Below are 19411 nucleotides of genomic sequence, written 5' to 3'. Positions count from 1 at the left end.
AAGTGACAAGTGGAGTACCTCAGGGTTCAGTCCTGGGGCCGCTCTTGTTTGGCATCTACTTCTCTGAAGTACAGGTCAACACTAAGGGACTCTGGCTAACAAAGTTTGCAGATGACTGCAAACTGGGAGCCATTATTGAATCCCCAAATTATGTGGATACTCTACAAAAGGGCCTTACAGAAACAGATGCTTGGTGCCAGAGCCATGGGCTCAAGCTCAAGGCCAAGAAATGTATTGTTATCCCCTTTGGGAAAAAACATGTATCCATGAATTACCATATAGGTGGCAGTACACTAAACACAGAAAGTATGATAAGAGACTTAGGGACACAGGTGGACAGTGGTCTCACCTTCGATAACCACATCGCCACAACAGTCAGGAAATCCTTCTATGTGGCACACCTCATCATGAAGGGCTTTTCATCCAGAAAGAAGGAGGTCATTGTCCCACTGTACTCATCCCTCATTAGACCCATTATAGAATACAACGCCCCATTTGGTATGTACCTCTCAAGACATCTGCAACAACTGGAAAGGCCTCAGAAATACCTCACTAAAAGAATCACAGGCCTAAAGCAGATGCCCTACACTGACCGCCTTAAAAAACTCCAGCTATACTCTGTCGCATATCGTCTACTCAGAGGCGATCTCTGCTTAACATACAAGGCCATGTCAAACCCAGAGCTGTTGGACATGCTACACTTAAAGAAATCCCAATCCCTCAGAGCTACACGCTCCAGGGATTTAAACCTTGTCATCACAATAAACAAAACATGCTGGAGGGATAGGTTCCTGACCCAGAGACTCCCCAGACTCTGGAATAGATTGCCCATACATGTCAAGCAGAGTGCCTTTTGGACCTCTTCAAGAGGAACCTTGACAATTGGATGGGAGAAAGGAAATTCACCCCAGGGATCACATCAGTCGCCCTGCTAGACAGGGGTCCAGGAAAGTAAATAATGTGGGAAGAAATAGCCAGGGAATTGTTATGGCTAGGCTTGTATAGGCCCTAGGGCTGATAGCCTAGTACCAACCTATGAACCTATGAACCAATATTTCAAAAATATAAAAAAACATATCTATGTCAAAAGCATGTTAAAAAGACAAATATGCTTAAACAAAATGCAATGATCCTAATCTATAGGTTTTGAGCCCTGTTTTAATTTATAGCTTGTGCATACTCAAGTGACACCTAATGGTCAAAATTAAAATTGCAAGTTTATTTACCAGATGAAGAAATTGTTTGCAGTTGCTATATTAGTTGCAGTAATCATTATAGTAGATTTTTCCAGACTGTATTAATACATTTATAAACTACTTAAAGAAGCAAATCTTTGTTCAGGAATCTCAACAGGAGTTGTAAGGACAGATTGTATTTAAATTGAGTTTTGTTTTAATAGATAATGTAAATACAGTTTGTTAGAGTAGACTTTGTATAAATTTTGAGCCTGATTCAAAAAGATTTGCCCTCAGTGTAAGTGGCCATTTACACAGAGAGCAGGTGTTTGAAATCTGGCCCCTTGTGCAAGCCTTTTTAAAGCTAGGCTTTAGATCAAAGTAAATCACTTACACTGAGAGCAAGTCTTTTGGAATTTGGCCATGTTATTAGACTAAATCCTACATAAATACAGTATTCAGTTTGCATACGATTGGAAATGCAGACATTTTGATGCAAGCCTATATCTTCATTTTTCTCTCTCACATTTTACAGGCAGTTTCAGTAAATGCAGTTTGAGTGGAAATCTGATAAAGGTGAGACATGCGGAATTTATAGATTTCCAAAGGAACATTACAAAACATGTAGATTCTCAAGGGAACATTTTGTTGTCTGTTAGAAAGACCTTACAGAGATAGAGACAGACAGGAGACATTTACAGATTAGGCACCTGAAATAATAAATCTTAGTTTAGATGGTGCAAGGCTTGGGAATCAAGGTTAAAGAGATATGTGAAACTGGCAAAGGAAATGTACAGAGAAGAGTAATATTAAGAGAGAGATAATTTCCGAACACAGGTCAGTACAGTTCAATTCTGGTAAGTTCAGTTCACAAGAGTTACAGAAGTTTGACTATTCATTTTCCAGTTACATTTTTTTCAGTTATAGAAGTTTGATTGATTCAGTTCATCAGCACTGTCAGCCGAGACAGTTCTAGTGATATATGATTATATCTATGCTGCTACCTCCATTGTATTTTACTGCCCAATGCATAATAAAATCTAATTGCAAGACGTTTATTGTGACTTTTATTCTGAAAAGTGCACAGTAAAGACAAGCTGTGAGACATGCCACTTTTTTCAGACAGATACATGTCACTTGGTTTCTACAATACTGAGCAGTTATCTTTTCTTTCCAAAGGGTTTATTTTCACTCAAATAAATCTTCGCCAAGAAAATCATACTTTTTTAAATACACCAGATTTACTTTTTGATGTTAAATACCAAGGCTGAAATGCAGCATGAAGTTAATTTCCTCAAACTTGATAATATCTTGCTAACATGTTTAATTTGCCTTTTGTATCTGCCTACATACCTATAAGTACTTGTGTATCTTTTCATGCTACAGATTACTTCTTGAAGAGGAGCCTTAATTTTGTGGGCCCCAAGACAGAGCATATTTCCTACTTTAGACTTGAATTTTTATGGTTAAGAAACCAACTCTTAGCTTCTTCTGCCTATAAGTTCAACAAGTCTGAAAGCTTTATTCTTGGAAACACTTTCTTGGTAGTAGTAATGTTACTCAGAAGAGATTCTGAGCTGCAGACTTTGACAAGTAAAGAATTCCACACAGTATTCATAGGTTCATAGGCTGGTACTAGGCTATCGGCCCTAGGGCCTGTACAAGCCTAGCCGTAACACTTCCCTGACTTTTTCTTCCCACAGTATTTACTTCCCTGGACCCCTGTTTTCCACAAGAACATGTAGTATGTGATGAAAGAGCCCTTTTATGCCTAATGTGGTGATCGAGCCATTCTATTCAGCTTTTAATAGCCAGTGTTATGCTGCTACTCATGAACAGTCGTCTTTTGCCAACAGGTGAACAAATGTTAAAGAATACTGTTGGCACTAGATATGTACTGGAACTTACTTATTCTAAATGACTAAACCACTGCAAATGTTTTTAACTTTTATGAATGGAGGATAGAGTTGGTGTATGTCTGACAAATACAACTAGGACATGCCCACAGAGGATAGAGCTCACTTCACCAGATCATTAGCTACCACTGCAGCCTTTTACCTAAAGTGTTTGTGACAATGTAGGTGATGGCTCCTTTTAAGACCATTTCTGAGCAACAAAAACATCCTTTTCAAATGAGGTTGCTGTGAATGGATATTCATTTTGGGTTTGGAGTAAGCAAAACCCCTGTTATTGGGATAATTGTAGGGCTTTGTCACTCACATGCAAACAGCCTTTGAATTCCACTTGTAATTATTCTTTTTCAAATGTGAGTGGAATTTGAGCTATTGCTATTTATAGTAATTAAATGGAGCCATAAGGCTTCTGCTTGGGTATCTATTTGTATGTTCTGTAAGCATGCTGTATGAATGAATGTCCATTTCTGAGATACAACAGGATTTGCTTTGTTTGCCCTGCAGAGTATATTGTAGGTCATATGTCATTACTGGAACTAAGGGTAGAATGCTTGGCATTGTCCCATGCATTTGTGCAATTCCTGCAAAAGTGATCTTTAGCTGAATATAGTACAGGTGTGTGAGACTATTCTTGTATTAAAAGTAGATGTTTGGTTAGTAGAATCATTGCTGCAGGACAGGCCTTTTCCCTATTGGGTTTGCTGTGTTTTTTTTATTTTATTACAAGTTTAACCAGTAGTATGTTGGTTGTTCCTTCATCCCCTTTTCTATTGTTTTGCTTTAGGTGTATAGCACTTGTAGGTTAACACCATTTCTATTCCATATTACTGCTAATAGTATATTAATTCAAACAGGCTTGTTTTAGGTGTTTATTGTTCCTGCAGCTTATTCCAAAAATGTTTGTTGGTATGGTATATCTCTTTACAGTATTTTATCTTGACTCAAACAGTTTTCACTCACTAAATATTCAGTTTCACTTATGTCTAGACTGTAGTTCTGTATTTATTCTGTTAACTGACTTATTTATTACGTATTGTTGTATTACACTGTATTCTTTTGAGCTTTTCTCCCTAAGCCTCTCCTGAAAAAGGGGCTTTTTGATCCAGTCAGACTTTCCTTTTAAACAACTACATCTGATGCTATCCATGTCATTATTCATCACGAATGGGTCTTGGATCTGACCCGGCAACTGAAGGACAGACTCAGACCTCAAGCTCCTCCCTTTCCCATAATTCCTTAATGACCCACAACCCGCAGATCTCATTTGCTGCGATTTCATTGGGACGTGCATCCTGCAGCTCAAGCTAACCTCGACTGCAGATAAGTACATTTTTCTTTCCTTTCTTGTTTTTTTTTTTTTTTCTTTCTTCTTTTTGATAGACTTTAGTGTTCCTTTATCGCCTGCTTTCTTTAGGCTTAGTTCATTTCGATTTCCTTCTCTCCCAGTAGCTTTATTAAGCTCTTTCCTGTGGGTTCCCACCCTTTTTTCTTCCCAGTTCCCTTTGGCAGATTTTCCTTATATCCCTCTACTAGCCCTTTTAGTAGGTAGTTTCTTGCCCTCCTGTACCCTCCCCCTTCAGTAGAGAGTTTGGGTGTTGTTTTTATGTGAGTGTGAGCATGCATGCGACTATGTCTGAAAAGCATTCTGGCTTTAAGAGATGCTCCTCGTACGGTCGGAAAATGCCCACTCTGACTTGCACAAGGAATGTGTTTATTGCCTGGGAGAGCCTCACATGGAGGTTGAATGTGGTCTTTGTGCTCGATTCAACCCCAGTGCTCACTGGAATGCAAGAACAAGCTTCTGCTTTAAGGGCTTGCCAGAGGGGGTCTCTGGTCTCCGGTTCCCCATCCAAGACCCCTTCCAATCCCAAAAGGGAGGCCGTCTTCCTCCAGGAATTCGCCTTCCAAAAATCAACGGCACTCTGATCGCAGTTCCCCAGATCCGAGCCCAGCCTCCTTGGCTTTGGTTCTGGGCTTTTCTGCCCCAAGTGCCTCGGCTGCTTCTGTTGGATCTGAGACCTCGCAGTCTCAGAAGCCGTTGGCTCCGACTTGATGCAGACCATCTTTGGATCTGACCCACTTATCTGATCCATCTATGATGCCGGCTATTCCTTCAGATCCACCCCGGTCTTTGGATCCGATGGTTTTATTGGATCTGATAATTATTGATGTTTTTCCCTCAAGGGCCAGGAGCTCTGATCTGAGATGCACAACTCAGTCTCCCTCCTGAGACTGCAGGCTTTCAACTAGGTCAGGACATTTTTCTGTTTCTTCCAAGTCCTCCAGAAGTTTGCTTCTCTCTGATATGGATAGGATGATGAGCTTTCTCAAGGCCCAAATCAAATTGGGCTTGTTACCATCACTGGCTCAATTGCGAAGGGGATCCTCTCCATCCAAGGGACTTCACTGTCCTCGTCAGACTCATCCAGGCTTGGATCAACAGGATCAGAACATTCATTGTGAGAGGCCAAAGGTGTCAGGCATACCTTCCTTTCCCATGCCATCAGGGTCCTTGGCGGGCTTTGTTCTGTTGACTTGCTGCATCTCAGCCTCACGAGGTCGATGCTGGTTCCTGGGGGGGCGGGCCTGGAGTTTTCGGACTGTTCCCTCCCTTTGGGGGCCTCTGTGCTGGACAGCTCGGGGTTGATATTGTCTGGAGGCATCGGTGCTATGTCGGGGTCCCCCCTTTTTTCCCGGGTGGCTCCAGTTGGAGGGGGAGGAGAGGGGGGTTTTGTCCAGTCCATCTGCCTTCTGGGCGGTAGAGAGGACCTTCTCTGCCTGGGTAGTTACCTCTCCTTTGGCTCTAGGTCCTTCCCAGCCCCTCTCAATGTTGGGCAGCAAGCTCTCTTCATCCTTCCAGGGTCAGCGCTCCCATCAGCACCTTCAGACAGGCGTTACCCCCCCCCCCTTGGTGTCCATGCCTCTTCCAAGTCCTGCCCAGAGCCCACCGTGGAGGAGCCTCCTTGGAAGAGGATGTGCAAGAGGAGGCATTTGGACTGCCCTGGAGAGTCTCTCACTGAGGAGACAGATTTCAAGGAAGGAGACTGGTCCCTCTGACTTCCATCTCAGGAAGTGTCCTTTGGGGACATCCTCGAAATTCTCAAGCAAAGAGGGAGTTGGTCTTCCTCCACCCCGCCTTCAGAGAAATCCGTGTTTTTGAAGGCCTTCAGGACGGGCCCATCTTCTACCTGGATGTCTCCCCTTGCCAACGAGCTTGTACAACTCATTACTGACAGGGCATGGAAGGAGCCGGACACAATGGAACCAGTCCCTAAAAAAGACTGACAAATTTCTAAGTCCCCCCAAGGATAAGGCTTTTTGGAGTAAGGGCATCCCCATTGATGCCATAGTGGTGGCTGCAGCTACTAAAAAGGAGCTGAATGAACAGAGCTCCATGGTCCATCCCCTATTTAAGGAGTTTCAGGCGATTGACCGCATTGGGAAGCGCATGTTTTCCTCAGCTAAATTCACAACCAATTACATGGCACAGTTCACCCAGCTGTAAAGGGATTTGGTATCAGAGTTCGTCACTTCCCTTTCCAGGTTGCTGCCTCTGGAGAGTCTTAAATTGGTCTTTCCGAAACTGTCCACTCTAACTTCCCTGGCTAATGCTTTGATGAGGTTGATCTCCAGTGTCACAGGCATTGCCATTAGACAGCACACCTGGCTCTGCCTTTGCAGGTTTGCAGAATCGTTTAAGGCATCCTTCACTAATGCCTGTTTTGATGAGTCAACCTTGTTTGGTTCCTCTGTCAAAGAGACATTGAACCCGCTGCAAGCAGGAAGGAAAGACACTGTCCATGGTGGGGATCAAGTTCTGTACTCCCCAACTATCATTTTCCAAAAATCAGAGGGTAGTAAGAAACTTTGGTTCCACAGGTCTCATTCTTCCTTCCAGGGTGCTCCTCAGGAATCCTCTTCTTCTGGCCGGGGTAGGGGATTCTGTGGCAGATACCACCCAGAGGCAGAGGGGTCTGCAGAACCAGAGTTCCTGGGAACCCTTCTTGGAGAAGCCTCCACAGTGCTCCTGAAGTATTGCCTGGCTGTCCTGTCCTGGAGGCAGTCGGAAGATTACTCTCCCTGCATCCATTAGCGTGGACAAGTATCACCTCAAATTGCTGAGTGTTAAAGATCATTTCCAGGGGTTACTTCATACCCTTTTTTCAGCCCCCTCCAGTTCAAAGTTCTCTCTTTGATGTCCTACCCCACCAAAGGGAGTTGGCCCATCTCGAGGTCCAGGACCTTTTTCAGAAAAGAGCCATCCAAGAGGTCCCAACAGGACAACGAGGGTCTGGAACATACTCTTGCTTTTTTTTGGTGCCCAAGAAGACAGGGGACCTCAGCGATCTGAACCTGTCGGTCAAGAAGTCCAAGTTTTGGATGGTCACTGTTCAGTCCATTCTGCCTCTTCTGCGCAAGGATGACTGGATGTGCTTGGTGTATCTCAAGGATGTGTACTAACATATCAAAATTGACTGACACTACAGGAGATACCTGCGCTTTTGGCTAGGGGACAGTTACTATCAGTTCAGAGCCCTAATCTTTGGACTCACCACAGCCCCCCCAGGTGTTTACCAAATGCATGGCAGTGATGGTAGCTCATCTCTGGCTGCAAGGATTCCAGGTCTTCCTGTACCTAGATGATTGGCTCTTCACAGACCCCAGGAGGCATCAACTTGCTATGGCCACCAACTATACCCTTAACCTCTTTCAGGACCTAAGCTTCATGGTCAGCCTTCCCAAATCCTATCTTTCCCAGTATCAGAACCTAGAGTTTATCGGGGTCCTTATGGACATGGTGTCAGAGACTCCAGGACTTCCGCTACGCGGAGTTGAAATCATTTGGGACCAAGTCCATCATTTGCTGGCTCTAGATCCTCCCACAGCCCACTTGATCTTACAGGCACTAGGCTCGATGGCGGTGGTTATCCAGTTAGTGCCTCTCACCAGGTATCACATGTAGGTTCTGCAGTGGAACCTGGCAATGCAATGGTCTACTCAGTTTCATCCATGTTCATGACCATCAGGCTCTCTCAGGTGTGCAGATCTCACCTTAGATGGTGGATCCAAGCTCAGGATTACATTCTAGGCAGACCCTTTTGTCTTCCCCAACTGAAGGCCATGGTGACGACGGACACCTCCCTGTTGGGGTGGGGTGGATTTTTGGGGAAGGACAGTTCAAGGCACATGGTCCCCCATAAAGACCAAATTGCGCATAAATGTCCTGGAGAGAGGAAAGCAGTCCTTTTAATGTTGCAAGCCTTCCAGGAGTGCCTTCCTGTTGGGACTATAGCAGTTCAAACAGACAGCATGGTGGTGGTCTGGTACATCAACAAGCGGGGGGAACACGGTCTTATCCCTTGTGCAGAGAGGCGATGAGAGTGTGGGAATGAGCGATGTCTTCCATGCACTTTCTTTTTGTAGTGCACATATCCGGCAGTTCCAACGTGTTATCCGACAAAAGCAGCAGCTGTATCCTGAGTCCTCATGAGTGGCCCCTGAATCCATCAGTGGCACATCTGATATTCAACTGTTGGGGGTCTTCCTTGCTGCGATCTTTTTGCCTCCCTGAGCAACCACAAAAACAGCAACTACTTTGCTCTATTCCCCCCGATGGGGGAGGTCACCCAGGGATGCGCTGGTCCATGATTGGCCATCGGGACTTCTATACACTTACTGTCTAGCTCCCCTCATTCCAAAAGTCTTATAGAAAGCCCATCACCTGAATACTTCTCTCATCCTCATTGCCCCCTTTTGTCCTCTTCAGGTGTGGTTCTCCCTCCTTTGGTCTCATCCTAAATATCCGCCCTGGATATTGGATCCCATTCCGGATCTCATTTCCCACCCTTGATGGATTCCTATTCCAAATCTCCAGATGCTTTGTCTACCCGCATGGTTCCTCCAGTTCCAGTGATCCTTTCCCAGTCCAGGCTTCCCTCTCTAGTTAAGAGTATTATCTTGGCCTCACAAAAACTGTCTACCAAGAAGGTGTATTCTAGTATATGGAAGAGATTCTCTATTTGGGCCAAACAGTGCAATCTATATTCTTTTTCAGCCTCTATTCCTGACATTTTGTTGTTCTTGGCCTCTCTTTTTCACAAAGGGGCTAGTTTCTCTACGATTAAACTCCAGTTGGCAGCCATCTCTAATTTCCACTTAAACAAAAGTCCCACCTTTTCTTTCAGGCTGTGCAAGGTCTTCCTCAAAGGGATCTTTCTCCTCAGACCTCCTGTCAAGGATCCCTCCCCACCATGGGATCTAACACTAGTGTTGCAGTGTTTGACTCAGAAGCCCTTTCAACGTGCAGCAACTTGTGATCTTAAATTCCTGTCCTGGAAGACTGCCTTTTTGATGGCTATTACTTCTGCCAGGAGGGTCTCCGAGTTGCAGGCTCTCAGAATTAAGCCCCCTTTCATGGTCTGCAACAAGCATAGGATATCTCTTAGGACTAATCCTTCATTCTTCCCTAAGGTAGCCTTGGATGCCAATCTTAATCAATCTGTTCAGCTTCCTGTGTTCTTCCCCAGTTTCTCTAATAAAAGGCAATGTACATTGCATTGTCTGGATGCTCATAGACATTATCTTAAGAGGACTGAAGAATTTCGGAAGTCGGATCACCAATTTTGTTGCCTTCTCTCAGGCCAGGAAGGATCAGGCTCTTTTGCAAGCCATCTATTTCACGTTGGATCGCTAGCTGTATTTTCTGTGTTTACAGTAGCAGGCACCTGGATCTTTCTGGACCAGTTAAAGCTCACTCTTCTAGGTCGGTAGCCACATCTTCTGCCTTCTTGGTAAAGCTTTCTTTGGATGAAATCTGTGCTGCTGCTACTTGGTCTAATCCCCCACCCGTTTGTTACACATTGTAAGTTTGATTTGGTGTCTAGGAACAGTGCTTCCTTTTGTTCCTCTGTGCTCCAGCTTATCCTTTCCTGAGGCCTCCCAGGGTTCATAGTAGTGGGGCAGTCTGATCCATTCGCGATGAATAATGACACAGATACCATAACTTATAATCTGTGCTATCCAGTATCAGTATTCATGATGTTCCCACCCTTCTTCCCCCTCCTTCTGGAGATTTAATAGATACAGAGGGATGTCTCCCCTTAGGAGTTTTCAGTTTTATAGGCAGTCAAGACTGCCTTTTCTCTATCCAGCAAACTTGATCTGAGGGTTGTGGGTCAGCAAGGGACTATGAGAAGGGGAGGAGCTTGAGCTCTGGATCTGTCCTTTAGTTGCTGGCTGGGTCCGAGGTCGGATCCAAGATCCATCCATGGTGAAGAACGACACTGGATAGCGCAGATTCCAAGTTATGTAAGTACATAACTCTTTTTTGCCTCTGTTGTGTATAGATTCTACCCCTTCCCCTGCTGAAGGAAGGAAAGAAGGAATAGCAACTGTGAACATTCTAGTATAGATAATAAAATAAATGAGCTGCAGTTCCAGGTCTGACATAAGCATATTTTTTCTTGTTCTGTTGAGGATTCCGAGTTGAGATTTGTGCAGTTCCTGCCAGAATTGCTTGCTTTGCAGAGAGACCTGGTTAAACGATTCCAGAATGTCAGCGATGTGAAAATCGGGAGGATTGCGGACTTCCTGTTGGACATAAAACCAGGTACATTTATTTGACTATCAGCCTTATACCTAGATGTGCTATAACGTGTTGTCTAGAAAGTGATGCAGACTGTTAAGGCTTGGAAGATGTCAGTGAATAAAAAGCTGGATGGAGTTGCACAATGGAAGGAAAATTCCTTTCAAGACTAACATCCATCTCGTTGCCTAGTCATATTGTTAATTCATGGGAGCTGTAATTCATGAAAATTTTTTCTAAAATGATGAACAGGTGAGAGGAATTATATGTGGTAGGATTTAAGATGAACAAACAGTTTCATAGCAATTATAATTCTTAGAAAACATTTTGAGAGCTATAGCTTGTTGAAGAACATATGAAAATTCCAGTAGACTGTCAGTAATCACTTGTATTGCATGTTCATTGTATTATTTTTTTTTACCTGTGCTAGTTTCCTTTTTCAAAAAGTTGTAGTAACTGTTTATCGTGTATTCCTGTTTAGCACGCATGCACAAATGAAAGACAAATTATCATTGTGTACTTAAAAAGTGATATAATTGACTCAGTTTCCTAAAATATATATATAGGGAGAACTTTTTTCCTGATTATTGTACTTTGAATGGTTGCTTTTTAAAGATGTATTGTTTTTCTTATTGTCTAGCTTCATAAGCACAAATACGCCAGACATAGAAAATTGCATAAGTCAGGTTATGTCTTTTGCTTCAGTAAAATGAATGAGTTAACATTGCTTCTGTATAACATGCATTTGATATCTTCCATTGATGCATAAGATAAAGGACGTAGGGAATAATGTTTATATTTCAGTTTCATTTAAAATGCATATCAGAAACAGTATACACAGAGCTGAAGTTCATTTCCAAATGTCCAGGCTATAAAGAGTGCAGTTAACATAATATGGAAAATAACAGAACTTTTTAAGGTATTGTTAGCCAGCAAATATTTTGTCAGCCTTATTCCTCATTTGAGTGGCTTTTCAGTAGGTGGAGCTCTCCCTATGAAGTTCACAAGCAGTTCAGCCTAGGCCAACCTTTCAAGTTCCTCTCTGAAATTATCACGGTGGTTCTCCTTCTGAGGCACTGTTTAGACTTCTCCAAACAAATTTGAATGTCTTGACTTGTAAATAAAAACAAACCCGGCTCCAAGAGAACTTAAAACTTTAATGGACCAAACACTTTAAACGAGCAACAAATAAAGATAAAAAAAGAGTACTGTCACTAAGCGCTTTCACCCGTGTAGACAATCGGGCATCATCAGAGTAACAGAACTTGTCTAAAACGGCAGTATTTGAAAAGTTTTCATACGCACACACCCCTTGCTTAAAACCAATCACAAATTCAAAACAATCAGTTCATTTAAATATTTAACATCATATACCAAACAAAATCAAATTAAAAATAAAATCAATTCTAAATGAATAAATTCAAAATGTCCTAATGTGAGTGAATGAATAAATACATAAACTTTTGTGAAATAAAACATTAAATGTTAATTATAAAATTTTCTAGTAAATAAATAAGTGAAATAGCTACATACTGCATAGCATATATATGAGATGTAAAGTATATGTGGAAATGACTAATAACAGGTAACAGATGGCAGGAAATAGTTCATTAACTACTAAAGTGGTAATGTAAAAAAAAAAAAAAAAAAACCTCCTTTTCCGAAATCTAAAACATTCCACAAAACTTGTGTGGCATAGACGCACAAAAAGGCATGTAGTGTGAAACATCCTCAAGCCTCATTATGTCGCAACAGCAGTGTTGTGATGTTAACTTATCCCAGAAATAATCTCAGAATGTAATAATATACTATTTGTCATGTTGTCATTTTAAATACAGTAAGATCTGTACTTTAAAATGCTGGACAGTGAAATATGGTCATTAATTCCTGGTGCTTTAGATGCATCTAGTCTGAGCTGCCACAAACATTCCTTGACTTTCCAATAGGGTCTTCACATCTCCTCCTCTGTCATTTGATGGAATTCTCTCTATCACAAAGAATAGAATTTTTTTTAAATTAATACAGTTGTGACTATGTGTATATAAAGCATTGTATGTTCTCTTGTTCTTAATGTCCCTTACATGTTCCAAAATTCTAAGCCGTAATTTCCTTATAGTCTTGCCCACATAAAATGTGGGACAACTGAGGCATGTAGCAATGTACACCACCATCTTGGTGTTACAATTGCAGTACCCCGGGCATCTAATTGTCCTATTAAAATTTTGGACTACTACGTACGGGCCATTATTAATGAACTTACAAGTGCTACATAAGCCACATTTGCTCATTTTAGAGCTCTTATAAATCTCAAAATAAGATTCTATTTCCATCATCTCTTTGAGGTTCCTACCCCTACTCTAAGTGAACATTGGTGTATTACCGACTATGGTTGTTGTGTCATTGTTAAAAACACTGTGCCATGTGCCTGTAATAATGTTCTTGATTTGTCCAGTCATCTTGTTATAAGGCAGACTCATAGCCCGTCTCCTTTGATGTACATTAGTAGTTTCAATTAAAGTGTTCGGTTCACTAAATTCTTTAATCAAACCTCCTTTGAGTATAGGTTTGAAAACAGTGTGTCTCTTCGCCTCTATCTCATTTCTTGTTTTAATCAAAACTTCGTGGGGGTATCCTCTGTCAATGAACATATCTATCAGTCTTGATAATTCAATGTTTAGTTGATCATCATCACTGCAAAACGGTGTTAGAATATGTCTTTTTGCGATATATACTAGAATTAACAGTGACCTCATGTTTCTCTTTGTATAATAATATGTCCAAATAATCACAACTTTCTCCATGAATCTTGTAAGTGAATTTTAAAAAAGGTGTAGTAGTGCCCAAGTAGTTAATAAATTCTTGAATTTCTTCCTCTGTTCCTTTCCAAAAAATCAAGATATCATTTAGGTAACGCAAATAGAGTGTTACCAGGTGCATAAATTTTGAGGAGAACACCCATTGCATCTCCAATTCTGCCAACACTAAGTTGGCATAAATTGGTGCGCACCTGGCACCCATAGCTACACTGGTAACCTGTTTGGAAAGTTCACCTTCAAACCTGATAAAATTATTAGACAAAATCAGTTCCATAAGTTCTACCATTAAACTAAGTTTAACTGTATGGAAACAGCTGTGCTTTTCCAAACATTTGTTAAACATTACAAGGCCTTGTTCCTGAGGTATGATTGAGAATAAATTGACTACGTCAATTGTGACCTTTAAAAATTGTTCTATTTGTGTATTCTTTATCACATCCAAACAGTGCTAAGAATCCGTCAATATATGTGGCAACCGTTTGGTGATGTTCTTACAATGAAAATCAACAAAGGAAGCCATAGCTTCCGTTTTGGAGCCCTTTGCTGACACTATTGGGAGAAATGGTGGATCATTGTGGTTTTTGTGAATTTTTGGTAACCCAAAAATGGAGGAGGGGGGGGTCACAGGTCTATCAACGACAAGGTAATGGTATTCATTTTTGTCGATGACTCCCTCCATTAGCCACTCTTATAGACGCCAATCTATTTGTGTAAGCTCTATTCATTTCTTTCCTCGAAACTCTTGTGTATGTATTGTCATTCAAAAGGTTCAACATCTTGTTGGAATAATCAGTATTTAACATGATTACCACCCCTCCCCCTTTGTCAGGTTTCATTACCCTGTAATTGTTAGTGGATGTTAATTCATGGAGGCAAAATCTCTCACCCGGTGTCAAATTGTCAGATTGTGTAGTAAACCCCCTTAACATCCTTCTAAGTTGTGTTTCACACATACTCTCAAAAATGTGTATACAGGGATAAACTGGGGGGATAAAGGTGCTTGACCTTTTAAGCACTATAACGTTGTCTGTCATTGGACTACTGTTCTTGTGAAAAAACATTGCAAGATTGAGCTGCCTTGTATACATTTTGAAGTGAACTAAAATTTTTGCTATTTCATTTCTAAAAGTTGGAACAAAAGTAAAACCTTTTTTGAATAGAGCTAAATAATTCTCAGTCAATTCTAAATTAGTAAAGTTGTATATGCATGCACTATCCACTTTGGTTAAATTACAACTTAGTCCAGTTTTCAACAAAATTCAAAGAATTCATGTCAATGTTACCATTACCATCATTCTCATTCATAACCTTAGTATAATCATTTGTCCCTACATCTAAACATTCATTGAAATACTTGGACAGTGGGAACAATTCCTGTGCGTGACTTGATTCCTCTGACAAAAATTAAAAAAAAGACAAATCATGATCAAAGTGATCATGAGTGACAACATAGCCTAAAAAGTCAGAATCAGGGCGGTGCAGCAAAAGTTCATTACTGTTTATGTGGGTCTGCTCTTCCCCTGAGACCACCTCCGATTGTTGTCAAACCTCTGTCCTCTCTCCCTGACTTGTTCCTGTTGCCTTAGATCCTGGTTGCACTCCTGTGTATGTTCTGAGCGTCTCACCGGGTAAGGGTCTAAAAAATGTTCATTGTCATATTCACTGAAAGTCCGTAACCAAATCATCATCAAACTGCTCATTGTTAAACTGCTCATTAATGCTGGTAGGGCCCTGTCGAATGTTAACAGAAGTGGTAACATTGTTCCCATATTCAGCTCTAGCGTTACCATTTTTGTACTCTCTAAAGTGAGTGTACACCTGGTTGTTGGCATAGTCTCTACTGTCCCTGTTAAGTTCATAGCTATTTCACTTATTTATTTACTAGAAAATTTTATAATTAACGTTTAATGTTTTATTTACACACAAGTTTATGTATTTATTCATTCACTCACATTAGGACATTTTGAATTTATTCATTTAGAATTGATTTTATTTTTAATTTGATTTTGTTTAGTATATAATATTTAAATTAACTGATTTGTTTTGAATTTGTGATTGGTTTTAAGCAAGGGGTGTGTGCGTTTGAAAACTTTTCAAATACTGCCGTTTTTGACAAGTTTTGTTACTCTGATGATGCCCGATTGTCTACACGGGTGAAAGCGCTTAGTGACAGTACTCTTTTTTTATATTTATTTGTTTCTCGTTTAAAGTGTTTGGTCCATTAAAGTTTTAAGTTCTCTTGGTGCTGGGTTGGTTTTTATTTACTGTTTAGACTTCTTCAGCTTTTTGCAACTATGTTTGGGTGAATCCACTATAGCTTGATTTTTATGGTTTATTATCGTTTTGTGAAAATTAAAAAGCAGTACATTTTTACTTTCATAGAAAAGGAGTCTGAGTATATATTCATAAAGTTTCTGTAATCAAAAATATCTTTGTAGGAAAGTCTCCTAATGTGTCTGCATTGTTCAGGCCCAGAAGACTAGCCTTTTTGACTAAGACTTCATTGTTGACCTATATTTCAGTTCCTTCCTAAAGGTGAGGAAATGCCAGTCATCCTTTTCATCTTCCTGCAAGAAGTAAAGCACCACTACTGTGCCTGGAAGGATCATTCCTCTGCTTTTGCTTCTAAATTTTGACTGATGTAATATGCAAACTGCAGAAGCCTAAACTGATATACCTGAAAATGCAAAAAGCCAAATTAAAAGTAAAATTAACAAAAAAATGTGTGTGTGTGTGTGTGTGTGTGTGTGTGTGTGTGTGTGTGTGTGTGTGTGTGTGTGTCTGCAAACGTGTATAGACACACACACATACACACATTTTTCAAAAGTAAAGCCTTCGCTCTCAAATAGAATGAACTGCCCTAATGCTGGTATTTAGTGTAGCTCACAGTTTGCATTTTGTGGGATAAATAGTTATACTTGGTAATGTGACATTTTTTTTACTTTTCACATATCTTATTCTGGGCTTTTGTTGGCTTAGTATAATGCTGTTTGAGATTTATAATTGAACTTTACTACTCTGAATCATTCACGGGTAGGATTCTGATGCCAAGATGTAGAGAATACTGCTTTTAGCCTCCAAAACCAAACCCATTGTTAACAGTGCCTCATTCCTGTTCAGGTCGGTTTTTCCCTCCCTTTTAAGAAGTTCTGGACCTTTCCCATTCGGATGAGTTTGATGGGGAGACCCTTTACAGTCTATTTGGCTTTTGACCTGTGGTGCTTTATTTTGCTACCACATGACATTTTTGTTGGATGTCATCATACTGATTGTTTGTGTGTGTGTGTCTATGTCCTACAATATCATTGCCAAGTTTGCTACAGGCAACCCATTTAGAACCCATCACTGCATTAATTTAAAGCAGCTGGGATGGCTTGAACTACAAAATCTGATTAAATTCCATCAACTAACAATAGCCCCCAACATTCTTTACAAACCTTCCAAAACTCCTATTCTTTCCACACTCATCACTCCCTATAAAAACCTGGAATCCTTAAGGTCTTCTCAGAGACTTCTAGTACATACCACTAAACCAAACAACAAGGCTGGAAACTCCCTTTTTTCTAATATTGTTGGAAAAGCCTGGAATCTCCTCCCCAATGAACTCTCCACACTTCCCTTACTATCCTGCTTCAAAAACAAATTGAAAGTGTTCCTCAAAACACACTGGGTATGCCCCTGTACTAAGCCTGACTAGTTTGTGTCGCTTAATACTTTGCTCTTCCTACCCCATCTACTCATTAACTGCAAGTCCTTCCTTATTAACCATTATACTATCTCTAGAATATCTTGACTGTACTAGCATGCTATGTTATGCCTGTATTCTGCACTGTTAATTTTACTGTGATAACCTGTAATAGGTACTGTAAATAGGATTTATTTCTTTGTTTCATGTTTCCTTAGTTGTTATTGTGTTAATTTCATTGTCCTATCTAGGAGCTTATCTCCCTGGGCCTCTACTGAAAATGGACATGTATCCAGTTAGAATAGCCCGGTCAACAAATGTAAAATAAAATAAAAATAATTTGATGACTAGAGTTCCACATTGCAGAGAATTTGGTGGTAAAGTACTTGTTTTAAGTCCTGGTGTACTAGCATGCTGCCTAAAAATTGAAATCTCACACACACACACACACACACACACACACAAAAAATTGTCAGAAGGTTTGTCAGGGTAAAAAGCAAGTGTAATGTACCCTGAAGTTCTGATCTTGATTGAAGTACTTAAACAAATATGAATATGAGAAGTACTTAAACATGAGTATGAGCTTCTTTTCTTGGAAACTAAAGAAGACAAAGAAGAAGAAATAGCAGTGTTGGTAAAGATTTTTTTTTCTGTCAGACCCCTTTTGTTTAGAATCACTTTCTTTTCAGTTGTTCTTCATGTCTAGGGTTGTTTAATCTCTACCACAGGATCACATGTAACATATCCTGTTTAGGTCTGTTGAGAAAAACATTTTCCTTGATGTCTGATGTGCTGAATGAGTGCAACAATGATGTATTTCATGATACATTTACTTTAATACATTTGCTGTTTTGTCTTTTTTATTAGTTTTTTTAATGGTGTATAATTTGATTTGTACGTAAGCATATATTTAAAAAAAATATATATATATATATATATATGTGTGTGTGTGTGTGTGTGTGTGTGTGTGTGTGTGTGTGTGTGTGTGTGTATGTAAAATACGTGTAGACTGACTTGTTGTGTACACTTTTCTGGTTGAGTACCTGGATCTCCCTAAATTTCAGCATCACATGGTACCACTCTAGCTGCCAGGTCTTTAGGGCACATTGCAGTCTGTATGGGAAATGCCCACTAATAAATATTCTTGCTTTCCTTAAGGCAGATAGTAAACACTGCCTCTCACTAGGCATTTTTTAACACCTTTACTGATACATCACTTAAGACATAGGCAAACATGCATTTATATAAAGGAAGAAAAACATGTTAACATGTTCCTAGGTGCAGACATTATACATCACATATATTCTTTTATGCAGTCATCATCAATCCAGCATTATATAAATTGATCAATTCCTGCCTTCCCTTAAACCTCACTCCTCCTCCAAAACAGTATTCTGCATGTATTGTCCCACACTTTCCATTTTTCTGTTTAATTTGCTCCTACCCTTTTTCTAAAAATCCCACTTCAGGTTCTTTTATCTGTGTTAAAATATTCACTATTTCAAATACAGATGGTTTAGGCTTTGATTTCCATTTTCAAGTAATTGCTTTTTTGGCAGCCACCAGAGTTAAACTTAACAAGGCCTCACTCTATCTAGGTAATTCAACTCCTGTATCCCAACTCAAAAAAATCTTTTGTTGCACCCATTTGCTCACCCAGTATTTCTGACAGAGTACTCTGTAGTGAGTTTTTAAAGTCTGTCAATTGATTACACTCCCAAAACACATGTTCCCAGTTTCCTCTTTCTTTCTCATCCAGGGTTGCTAGACATCCCTATTTGAGTGGGACTGTCCCAGGATCAGCAGCCTGATCCCGAGTCCTGCACTGCGGGTTTAAATCCCGGGCAGCCTCTGCTTTGTTTTTTTTTTTTTTTTTTTTTTTTTGATTGGCCCGTATACTGGCATACGGGCCAATCAAAAATTGATAAACACAGAGTTTCTTGTGTTTAATGCGGAACATCGCAGTTCCGTATTAATCAGAAGTAACTCCGTGTTTAGCGATTATTGATTGGCTCGTATACTAGTATATGGGCCAATAAAAAATAGCAAAACAGAGCTACTTCTGTTTAATGCGGAACTGCGATGTTTCGCATTAAACAGAAGTAGCTTCTTGTTTATTTATTTTTGATTGGCCCGGGCCAAAATTTTATTTGCTTCAGAATGCCTTGGTTCTTTTGCCAGTTTTCTCCCGTAAATTCCAGCCCCCTCTTGCCTATTCTCTGTACCCTTAATTGCAG

At 40.4% G+C, this 19411-nt stretch overlaps 1 protein-coding gene across 1 annotated transcript in view; it reads left to right on the top strand.

The window, feature by feature from the left end:
- The window catches only part of RNF213 (ring finger protein 213), a gene marked incomplete in the record, with an annotated part of 2890576 nt that overhangs the window by 2638349 nt on the left and 232816 nt on the right, over positions 1-19411 (top strand). Inside the window, 1 exon segment of the mRNA XM_044069632.1 lies at positions 10565-10697. Within this exon segment, the coding sequence (XP_043925567.1) occupies positions 10565-10697 (133 nt within the window).

The sequence above is a fragment of the Protopterus annectens genome, chromosome 4.part0 (assembly GCF_019279795.1).
Source record: "Protopterus annectens isolate FY-2018-M chromosome 4.part0, PAN1.0, whole genome shotgun sequence".
In the NCBI taxonomy this organism is placed as follows: domain Eukaryota; kingdom Metazoa; phylum Chordata; order Ceratodontiformes; family Protopteridae; genus Protopterus; species Protopterus annectens.
This window is presented reverse-complemented; position numbering and strand designations above follow the sequence as displayed.